Here is a 12,522-nt window from a genome sequence, read left to right on the forward strand (position 1 = left end):
TAAGAAACTCCAGGGTACCCAGTTATAGGGGAGCCCCCCCCGCCCCCCACAGTACTGGAGACTAACTGGCAAGGGAAACAGTCAACTCCAACCTACTCTACTCATCCTGTTCCACCTGAGGGTGGGAACCCTGCCCCCCAGAAAAGCCCATGTGAGGTCCACAGTTTAGAGACATAGCTCACTAAAAGGCTGCAACCTAATCACAGGACTATAGAATGCTCCCCTCCTCCTACACCTCACCACATTACTAACTGCCTATTTACAGCAGTTTGTTTTAGCTAGTATATAATGTCCAGCTATTGAGAACAAATTACAAGCTATACCAAAAGGCAAAAAACACAATGGGAAGAAATGGAGCAAGATCATAACCAGACAGGGCAGAAAGGCCAGAATTTTCAGACTTGGAATAAACAAGTATGATTAATATGCTAACAACTCTGATGGGAAAAAATGCCTCTGATGGCTTGTTAGCAGACTGGACATGGATGAGGAAAGAATGAGCTGGAGGAAAGCTCAACAGAATCCTTGAAAACTGAAAAATAAAGAGATGAAAAAAACCCAACCCATTACAACATCTAAGGACTGTAGTACAAATGTAAAAGGTAAAATATATGCATAATGGGAATGTCATAAAGAGAAGAAAGGAATAGAACTACTTAAAATAATCATGACAAAATTAATATTAGACACTAAACCACAGATACAGGAAACTCAAGAATCCTAAGCAGGATAAATGCGACAAGAACTATATTTAGACACATTATTTTCAAACTACAGGACATCAAAAATAAGGAAAAAAAATACTGAAAAGAGCCAGAGGAAAAAAGTAACTTAGCTACAGAGGAACAGGATAAGAATTATATCTAACTTCTCAGAAACCATGTAAGCAAGAGGAGAGTGGAGTTAAATACTAAAATGTTAGGAGAAAAACCCACCAGTCAAAAATTCTGTGCCCTGCAAAATTATCCTTCAAGATGGAGAAATACTTTCCCAATTAAAAACTGTGAGACTCTGTTGCCAGATCTGCTTTGCAAGAAATGTTAAAAGAAGTTCTTTAGAGAGAAGGAAAATAATAAAGGTCAGAAACTTGGATTTACATAAAGTAAGGAAGAGCATTGAAGTAGGAAAAAATGAAGGTAAAATAAAAACTTATTTTCCTTATTCTTAATTGATCTAACAAACAAGCTTGTTCAAAATGATAATACCTGCCCTGGATGGGTAGTTCAGCTGGTTAGAGCACTGTCCTGATACGGCATGCTTGTGGTGTCAATCCCTAGTCGGGGCACATACAAGAATCTACCAATAAATGCATAAATAAGTGGAACAACAAATCGATGGTTCTCTCTCCCCCACCCTCATTTCCTTTCTCTAAAATAAAAAAATTTTTTAGAAAAAGAATACCCACAATGTATGCAATTATGTATGCTGTATAATAATGAAGTGAATGACAGCAATGTTACAGAGGATGGGAGGGATGAATTGGATTATTGTGTTAACAAAGTATAGATATACCAAGAGAGGAGAGTAAATAGAATCCTAAAATGTTCAATTAAAGCCACAAAAGGCAGAAAAAGAATGGAAGACAAAAGTAGAAGCAAACAACAAGGGCAACAATACAGTAGGATAATAATCCAACTGTATGAGTATCAATTTGAATGTCAATGGTCTAAATCACTGAGTAAAAGACAGAGGTTGTTACATTAGATCAAAGAACAAGACCCAAATATAGGTTGTCTACTGAAAGTCAATTTAAATATAAAGACACATACTGATTAAAGGTAAATGCATAGAGAAAGATATACCATGCTAACACTAATCAAAAGAAAGCAGCAGGAGGTATATTAATTCCCGATAGAGCACACTTTACAGCACTACACACTGATAAAGGGATTAATTCTCTAAAAAGACATAATCCTTATTGTGTATGTGGAGTATCAAATCCTGTGAAGCAAAAACCAGCAGAATTGCAAAAAGAAATAGATGAATCCACTATCAGAGTTGGAGAGTTCACACCCTCTATCAGAAATGGACAGATTCAGCAGGTAGAAAATCAGTAAGGATATAGTTGAACTCAACTACAACACCAATTACCCAGATATAGTTTATATTTACAGACAAATTTATCTAACAATAGCAGAATACATATTTTCCTCATGGTCACCTGGAATATTCACCAAGACAGACCACATTCTGAGCCATAAAACACATCTTAACAGGTTTAGAAGTATAGAAATCATACAATGTCTGCTCTCAGATCACAATGGAATTAAACTAGAAATCAACATTAGAAATATAGCTGGAGCACTGAGCCAAAAACAAACAAACCAAAACAAAAAACAAATAAACAAAAAACCCCAAAGAAAGAACAGATCAAAGCTCCAGAAAAAATACAACTAAGCGATGAAGAGATCGCCAACCTATCAGATGCACAGTTCAAAACACTGGTAATCAGGATGCTCACAGAATTGGTTAAATATGGTCGCAAATTAGATAAAAAAAATGAAGGCTATGTGAAGTGAAATAAAGGAAAATGTACAGGAAACCAACAGTGACAGGAAGAAAACTGGGACTCAAATCAACGGGGTGGAACAGAAGGAAGAAAGAAACATTCAACCAGAAAAGAATGGAGAAACAAGAATACAACAAATAAGGAGAGGCTTAGGAACCTCCAGGACATCTTTAAACATTCCAACATCCAAATGATAGGGGTACCAGAAGGAGAAGAGGAAGAGCAACAAATTGAAAACTTATTTAAACAAATAATGAAGGAGAACTTTCCCAATGTGGCCAAGGAAATAGACTTCCAAAGCAGTTGGACCCAAGGGGGAACATACCAAGGCACATCATAATTACATTGCCCAAGATTAAAGATAAGGAGAGAATCTTAGAAGCAGCATGAGAAGAGGAGACAGTTACCTACAAAGGAGTTCCCATAAGACTGTCAGCTGATTTCTTGCAGGCAAGAAGGGGCTGGAAAGAAGTATTCCAAGTTATGAAAGGCAAGGACCTACATCTGAGAATACTCTATCCAGCAAAGCTTTCATTTAGAATGGAAGGGCAGATAAAGTGCTTCCCAGATAAGGTGAAATTCAAAGAGTTCATCATCACCAAGCCCTTATTATATGAAATGTAAAGGGACTTATCTAAGAAAAAGAAGATTTAAAAATATGAATAGTAAAATGACAGCAAACTCACAGTTATTCACAACCACACCTAAAACAAAAACAAACTAAGCAAACATAGAACAGGAACACAATCACAGAAATGGAGATCATATAGAGGGTTATCAACAGGGGAGGGGGAGAGAGGGGGAAAAGGTACAGAGAATAAGTAGCATAAATGGTAGGTAGAAAATAGACAGGGGGAGGGTAAAAGCAGTATAGGAAATGTAGAAGCCAAAGAACTTATATGTATGACCCATGGACATGAACTAAAGGGGGGAAAATGGGACAACTGTAACAGCATAATCAATAAAATACATTTTTAAAAAATTTAAATAAGAAATTAAAAAAAAGAAATATAGCTGGAAAAAAAATCCCCAAATATAGAGATTAAACTATACACTTCTAAATATAAAAAATCACAAGAAATTTAAAAGTACCTTGAACTAAATTAAAAAGAAAAAGCAACTTATTAAAATTTGTGAGATGCAGTAAGAGCAGTGTTTAGAAGGAAATTTATAACACTGAATATACATATTAGAAAAAAAAGAAAAACCTAAAGTCAGTATGTTTTTACCTTAAGAAACTACAAAGACCAAATTAAATCCAATGTGGATAAAAGAACAAGAATTAGAGATGAAATTGAAAACAGGAAATCAGAGAAAATTCACAAAATCAAAAGCTGGTTCCTTTACAATTTATAAGATCAATATAATTGATAAGACCCCAGCCAAGCTAGTTAAGAGAAAAAAAAAGGACAAAAATTACTAACAGCAGAAATGAAAGAGGACACACCCACTATACAGGACCTATGGACATTAAAAGGAAAATAAAGGAATACTATAAACAACTCCATGCACAAAACTTTGACAATCTAGATGAAAGACCAATTCCTTGAAACACACAATTTGCCAAAACTGATACAACAGACAATCTGAATAGGCCTATATTCTATTAAATAAAGTGAGTCAACAATTAATAATCTTCCAAAACAACAAGCACAAGGCTCAGCTGGGTTCACTGGTAAATTTAACTAAATATTTAAGGAAGAAAATATATTAATTCTCTACAATCTCTTAGAGCACAGAAGCAGAGAGAATATTTCCTTTAAAAAAATTGTATTTACTGATTTTAAAGAGGAAGGGAGAGACACTGATTTGTTTTTCCAGTTATTTATGCATTCATTGGTTGATTCTTGTATGTGCCCTGACAGGGGATTAATCATGGATCAACTCAACCTTGGCACAATGGGGTGATGTGCTAAGGCCCTAACCAACTGAGCTACCCAGCCAAGGTGACAGAATATCTTCTAACTCATCTTATGAGGTCAGCATTACCCTAATACCAAAACTAGGTGAAGATGTCACAAGAACACTAGAGACTAGTATCTTCATGAACATAAATGCAAAAATCCTCAATAAATTAGTAAATAGAGTCCAAATATTTACTAAAAGAATTATACAGACCATATTATAGAAATGTACACCTGAAACCTATACAATTTTAATTAACCAATGTCACCCAATACATTCAATAAATAAAAATAACAATAAAGATGTTTTGAGCAAAGTCCTAACTTGAAAACTAAATATATATATATATGTATATATCATGACCAAATCCATGTATGCAAGGCTAGTTCAACATTACAAAGCTAATATAATCTATCACATCAACAGGATAAAAAAAAACCAAGTGATCATATCAATAGCTACAGAAAAGGCATTTGACAAACTCCAAACCTATTTATGATAAAAACTCTCAGTTAACTAGGAACAGAGGGAAACTTTCCCAACTTGATAATAAACATTTATAAAAGACAATACAACTAACACCACACTTAATGCTGAGAAACTTGAAATTTTTCTGTTAAATCAGTTTCAAGGATGAATGTCCCCTCTTATCCTTCTCAACATTGTATTGGAAATTCTAGTTAATGCAACGAGACAAGGAAATATAAAGTATACAGACTGGAAAGGCAGAAATCAAACTATCCTTGATCACAGCTGACATGAAGAAAAACTGATGCAGAAAATCCCAAAGAGCTGACAAATTTAGGGAACTAATAAGCTATTAGAGCAAGGTTGCCCAATACAAACAAAAGTCAATCACTTCCTAGATATGAGCAATGAGCAAGTGGAATTTGAAATTAAAAATACAATGCCATTTACATGAACACCCCCATACACAAATTACTGAGGTCTGAATCTAACAAAACACATACAAGGGCTATATGAGGAAAACTACAAAACTCTGATAAATGAAATGAAATAACTAAATAAATGGACAGAAGGATATTCCATGCTCATGGGTAGGAAGACTCAATACTGTTAAAAAGTCAGTTCTAACTCGATCTAAAGACTCATTTCCTATCAAAACCTTAGCAAGTTATTTTGTGGACAGTAACAAACCAATTCTAAGATTTATATGGAGAGCCAAAAGACCCAGAATACCAACATAATACTGAAAGCGAAGAACTAAGTTGGAGGACTGATGATACACAACTGTAAGACTTAACTATAAAGCTACAGTATCATCATTTCGCAATATATACACATATCAAATCACCACACTGGACTCCTTAAACCCATACAATGTTATATGTCAAATATATCTCAATAATGTGGAGAAAAAGCTACAGTAGTGAAGATAGTGTGGTAATGGTGAATGAGCAGACACATAGATCAATAAGACAGAATAGAGAACCCAGAAAGACACCCACATAAATACAGTCATCTGATCTTTGACAAAGGAGCAAAGGTTAACAAACTAGAACAAAGATAGTCTTTTAACAAATGGTGCCAGAACTGGACATCCACAGGCAAAAAAATTAATCTACACACAGATCTTAAACATTCATAAAAATTAACTCAAAATGGATTTCAAACCTAAATGTAAAATACAAAATATAAAACTTCTAGAAAATTACATAGGAGAAAACCTAGATGACCTTGGGTACAGCAATGACTTGTCAGATACAACACCAAAGGCAAGATCCCATCATAAAATCATTAAAATTTTAAAACTTCTTTGCAAGAGACACTGTCTACAATGAGAAGACAATCACAGGCTGGAGAAAATATCTGCAAAACATTCATCTATAAAGAACTACTATCTAACATACAAAGAACTGTTAAAACTCAGCAAACAATCTGATTAAAAAATGGACAAAACATCTGAACAGATACCTCACCAAAGAAAACATACAGATGGCAGATAAACATGAAATGATGCTTTATATCATGTCATCAGGGAAATGCAAATTAAAACAATGAGATACTTAATGCAATACCTATTAGAATGACCAGAATCCAGAACACTAATACCAAATGCATACATCCACTTCGGAAGACAGTTTTGTGGTTTCTTTCAAAATCAAACATACTCTACCAATGCCACCCAGCAATTGCACTCCTTGGTATTTACCCAAAGGAGTGGAAAACTTATGCTCTTATAAAAACTTGATGCAGGTTTAGTCATACTGCCAAAACTAGAAAGCAACCAAGATAATCCTTCAGTAAGGGGCTCAATAAACAAAACTATGGCACATCCAGACAATGGAATATTATTCAATGCTTAGAAGAAATGAACTAGCAAGCTATGAAAAGATAAGAATAACTTAAAATGCACAGTACTAAATGAAAAATGCTGATGCGCAAATGTTACATCCTATATGATTCTAAGTATATGACATTCTAAAAAAAGGTAAAACCATGGAAACTAAACAATCAGTGGCTGCCAGGGGTTGAGGGGAGATGAGGAAGGATGAATTAGGCAGAACACAGATGATTTTTAGGGAAGTAAAACACTCTATGATACCATAAAGATGGATATATGTGTTGTACATTTGTATAAACCCACAGAAGGCACAATACCAAGAGTCAACTGTATTATAAAACACAGTGGAATGAAATTAGAAATCAATAATGGAAAATTTGGAAATTCACAAATATGTGGAAATTAAATAAAATACTCTTGAATAACTGACAGATTAAAGAAATCACAAGGGAAATGGGAAAATACTTTGAGATAAATGAAAACAAATGCAAGATAACCAAAACTTACAAGATGCAGCTAAAGTAGTAGTCTGAAGGAAATGTATACCTGTAAAACACCTAAATAAAAAAAGTTCTCAAACCACTCCATCCCCACCAATACCCAACACCACTCATTCTATATCATATTATTCTATTTCAGTTCCTGAAACTCTTGTTTGTACATTTAATGTTATGTCTCCCTGCATTAGACCATAAGCTTTCTGAGGGCAGACTCTGTATTGTTCACTGCCTGGCCATATTAGAACAGCTATGGAAAAGTACTAGACGCTTACTATTTTTTGACCAAATCTTTCCTTAGAACTATCACTTATATTTTGAAAAGTTTTAACTGTCAATCCAAATTCCTGTTCATTTAGCAATAATGATTCATCTTCCTATCAATTTGTAAAATTTGAGATCCATAACAGAATTACTCTTAAGTTTTCCACTTTTAAATAAAACTTATCTTGTCAACATTTTCTTTTGAAAACAGCAAATTATTTGTTATTATAAAAAATAGAAAACACAAAAATATCAATCTTCATAAAACAAGTAAAAATATTAAATATGTAAAATTACAATAGTATCATGACAAAAGCCACTTCTGCAATGTGCAACTTACACTGTCTTTTTGTCCTGTCGAAGAAGTTTAGAAGAAAATTCACTTAGTACTTCCAGGAAAGCCAGATTGGGAGGTGGATATTCTTGTCCTTTCTGATTTTGGTATTTAAAGGCAAATTCTATGCCATCCCTGAAGTATAAGAAAATATCACTTTATTTTTTCAGATAGCTAGCATAGTTCTCTCAATGGGTTAGAATTTCAAAAACAGTTGGGAAGGCAGCAAAACCATCATTAAAAGTAGCAAAATCAAATGGTTAAACAATGTTAACTGCATGATGTATTGCATACTAATATTTACTTTCACTTTTTACAGTAGAAAACTGTAAGTTGTGAAAAGTAATTGCAGCTCTGTGAGTTTTTGTAAAGTCTTCTGTCATTCAGTTTTCAGTTTTGAATTGAGGTTTACCAAATCAGTACTGCCAGGTTCCTGCAACATTTTCTCACTGATAGGCCAGATAAGAATACTTTGCTAAACTTTACTTTCTATACCTCATAAGATGAAAAATGGACAGTTTGTTTTTTCAAATTAAAAATGGTCTCCTATTGAGAATGGTGAGATGAAAATCTCTAAAGTTTTTATAACTTAAAAATTCTATAATTTTTCTTTTTTAAAAAATGGGTCAAATAATAGTTATTTTACTTAAATTCCAGTAAACCAGATTTTTTATAATAGAATGTGTTTATATTTAGCTCACTCACTTGTGAAGTGTGGCAACTGCTTCTCGTGTCTTGATTTGGTCCAGTCCAAATGTTAGGGCAAAGCGACGTGCCAATTCTTTAATGCCACTGACGTGGGCAGATGTCCTATCTAGATTGGGACCTTGCTCTTGAACAAGTTCATTAAACAGCTAGTAAGAAGCAAAAAAAGAAGGAGAAGAAAAAACTACAGCTAAGAAATATTTATTTATTGTTAGAATAATATTATAAAATATTTAATAGGCATATGGTAAAATATGTATTTTTTCCTCCTTACATTTAACTGTAGCCACACTGTTCCCCTTCTCCAAGTCATCTATTACTAATTTCATGAGATCATTTTTATGTTTACGTGATTAAATACAAACAGGAATTTATTTCTTTTTTACTTCTCCCCCGCCCCTGCCCACGCAATGTGTGGTTGCCTCTCACATACCTCCTACTGGGGACCTGGCCCACAACCCAGGGTTGTACCCTAACTGCGAACTGAACTGGCGAACCAAAGTGTCCCCTGTTAGGGGTGAGCAAGATGCAACCAATCTATCTCTTGCATGTTTCTCTCCTCTTTCTCACTCTTTTCCCCTCTCTCTAAAAGTAAATAAATAAAAGCTTTTAAAAATACATTTGGGGTTGGGAAAATGGAATATGTTTATAGATATGTACTATGTATTCATAAACATCTAAATGTTCCTTCTGTTGTCATTTTCACAGGAATGGCAATGTATAAAATACTGGGTTGAGAACTTTGTTTTTTACTTCTATCTTAGACCAAGAACACTGTGTAAAGAACCATTCATACTGAATATATATGGGGCTGTAATTTTTCTCACCCAGTAACAATATAAACAAAAAAAGTTCTTAAGCAGAGTGGAGGGCTTTTAAAAATTACATATACGTTATATATATGTGTCAAAATAGAAAGAAAAAAAAAAACCACCTTGGAGTACTAAAGATCACTCCCTTTTACCTACTCAGCAATTTGGCTGCTGTCCATACTCTTCTATCCTGCATCATTAACTACTCTACTAGATGCATGCCCTAACTTCTTAACCCATCTTCTCTGCCAGCCTCCAATTTTTATATATATTCGTGTGTGTGTGTGTGTGTGTGTATGTATATATATATATAAATTCAGTATATAATATATATATATTATTGTTCAATTAGTTATCCCCATTGCCCCCCCACTTTACCCACCCCCCACCTCCATACATACAACCTATTTTTTCTGACTCTCTTCATGGCAAAGATCTTGAGAAGTATTGTTTGTATTTTCTTCACTTCCCAATCTCCCACTTCACTCTAATCACACCATTCCACTGAAATAGCTTGTCATCTATTAATTTTGTCCATTTTTTTAGGTTTATTCAGCAACAGACTGGCCTGGCCTGATCTGCCATGACTAAAACAGTTTTTCTAGACATAATAAAATTCATCAACAGGTGATTGTTTACCAATTCTTAAACTTTAAAATGAATACAAAGAATATATTTCATTATATAAAATAAAAAGAACATCAAAGTAGAAGTTTTCTTTCCCCCAGCCCCAACTAAATAACATTCTTTTTCCAAAGGTAATTAACGGTAAAGTTTAGAAGTTTTCTAGACTGGTTCAGAAACATGACAGATTTCACATACAAAGTTTTTATTTTTACATAAATGGCAACATAGTACGTATACTTTTCATTTAATGTTTTATCTTAAAAGTCTTTTATCTACTTCAGAGATTCAGTTCATTTAACCATTCCTGTTAATGGACATTGAGACTATTCATAATTTTTCAAATATTACAGAAATTGCTGCAATGAAACATCTTTTACATATATAGTACATGCTTGCACAAATCCATGTAGATACACAAAAGCAAAACATTGGTTTAATATATATATCTTCAATTATGAAATATACTGCAAAATTATATTGCAAGAAGACAAAAGCAATTTCATAAGGAACCTTTTTTCTTCATCTTTTTAATCATAGGTATTATCAACCATTTTAATTCATGCCAATGTGTTGAGCAGTAATAAATATCTTCCTCTTTTAATTTGTACTTCATTAATTATTAATGAAGTTATGCCTCTTTTCATGTGTTTATTGGTTTTTTAAAATTTCCTCTTCTGAAAAGTGGCTTTTCATATCTCCTGCTCACTTTCCTATGGAATTTTTCATATTTTTACTGATATATAGGATTTGTTATATATGATTAAAAATACTTTCCCCCAGCCCTGACTAGTGTGGCTTAGTGGGCTGGGCGTCATTCTGCAAAGTGAAAAGTCACCTGTTCAATTCCTGGTCAGGGCACATGCCTGGGCTGCAGGCCAAGTCCCTGACTGGGAGCATGCAAGAGGCAGCTGATCAATGTATTTCTCACACATCAATGTTTTCCTCCCTTTCTCCCTCCCTCCCTGTCTCTCTAAAGATAAATAAAATCATTACTAAATATTTCCCCCCAATATCATCTGTTTGTTAACTTTGTTCACAGGGCTGGTTGATGATTAATGTATTTAAATTTATATATATCATCAATTTTTTACTTTGTGACTTCTTTCTTGAGAAAGAACTTCCCCACTCTAGGATATAAAAATATCCTATTTTTCTTACAAACTTTCAATTTTTAACATTTATATATAAGCCACCTAGAAGTTATTTTGGGTACATAATAGTTATGTTGGGTACCTAACTATTGCCCAAAGATATAGTCAATTGACCCATCACCATTTAATGAATAGGCCTAATCCTTTTTCCACTGATATCAAATGAGACCTTTATTATAGATTAAATACATACACACATACCTATGTACCCCTCAAATCTCTATATTAATTTACTGGACATTTATTAGAAATCTATTTTTGCAATATATGTGACATGTTTCTGTATTTTTCTTTTTAAATATCCAATTTGGCATTTCATCTGGTCCTAAAGTAGATGACCTTAGGATTTCATCTACTTGAAATATGAACTATTGGATTATCTTGCAAAAAAAAAGATGTGTAACACATCTTTGGACCTGAAAGCATCCATGGTAATACATTTATATAATGATTTAATTTAAATGAGGTAAGATATCTAACATATACTAAATACAAGGAAGTGCTTAATATATTCTACTTTTCTCTTTCCTTTCAAATTTCTTACCTGTTGTAAACTGAGAATGAGGGTCTTGGCACACTGAATTTTATCAATCTGCCTGGTTTTACTCAGTGTTTCCTTAATAATATCACCATAGTCATTGTAATACTGTGAAGAAAAGCAAGAAATTGTACCTTTAAAATTATTGAAATTTTATGAAGAAAAATTATTGAAATTTCATGAGATAAAGAATGGGTTGGTAGCCCTGGTCAGGTTACTCAGTTGGTTAAAGCATTGTCCCAATACAACAAGGTTGTGGATTTGATCTCACGTCAGGGCACATGTAAGAATCAACTAATGAATGTTTAAATAAGTGGAACAACAAATTGATGTTACTCTCTCAAATGAAACAAAAAGGAATGGGTTGGTGAAAAAATACATTACTACAGAAAAAAATACATTAGTAACTTCTTCATCTTAAACACAGTGAGAATTCAAAGATTTTGTTTAAACTTAAAGGAATATACATTTGATATTTAAGATAATGAGATAACTAATAATAATAGAACTAAAAAACTGGTAATTCAAAGAGGGGAAGAAGTCATATAGGGTCAAGAGAATGCCTCACTGTTTATAACATGGACTCAAAAGACACTATTTATTTAAAAGGTGACAAATCAAGAAAAAGACTGGTAGAAACTTCTTGAAGAACTAAACTCAAAATAGTTAAAATTGCTTGTCTCCAGAAAGTGGGCCTAAATAAAGGGGAAGGGCAGATTAGGGCAGCAGACTTACCTTTTCATTTACCACTCTGTGTACTCACAACCCTAAATGTGCCTATATGTTACTACTTTAACATAAGCAGTAAAAACAATTTACATCTTCTCTAATAGTGACTGAGAAAAAGTTAATAAATTTCTTTATAATTCAGTTTT

General features: G+C 33.4%; 1 protein-coding gene across 5 annotated transcripts in view; it reads right to left on the bottom strand.

The window, feature by feature from the left end:
* STAG1 (stromal antigen 1) overlaps positions 1–12,522 on the bottom strand; it is a 387,806-nt gene that overhangs the window by 14,590 nt on the left and 360,694 nt on the right. For all 5 annotated transcript variants that reach the window (XM_045856709.1, XM_045856706.1, XM_045856708.1 and 2 more), the window contains 3 exons: positions 11,654–11,755; positions 8,520–8,668; positions 7,821–7,949 (listed from right to left, as the gene is read on the bottom strand). In XM_045856709.1, coding sequence (XP_045712665.1) covers positions 7,821–7,949; positions 8,520–8,668; positions 11,654–11,755 — 380 coding nt within the window. The remainder of the gene's footprint in view (positions 1–7,820; positions 7,950–8,519; positions 8,669–11,653; positions 11,756–12,522) is intronic.

Source organism: Phyllostomus hastatus, unplaced genomic scaffold (genome assembly GCF_019186645.2).
Source record: "Phyllostomus hastatus isolate PE091 unplaced genomic scaffold, TTU_PhHast_1.1 phas_scaffold_129, whole genome shotgun sequence".
NCBI lineage: Eukaryota > Metazoa > Chordata > Mammalia > Chiroptera > Phyllostomidae > Phyllostomus > Phyllostomus hastatus.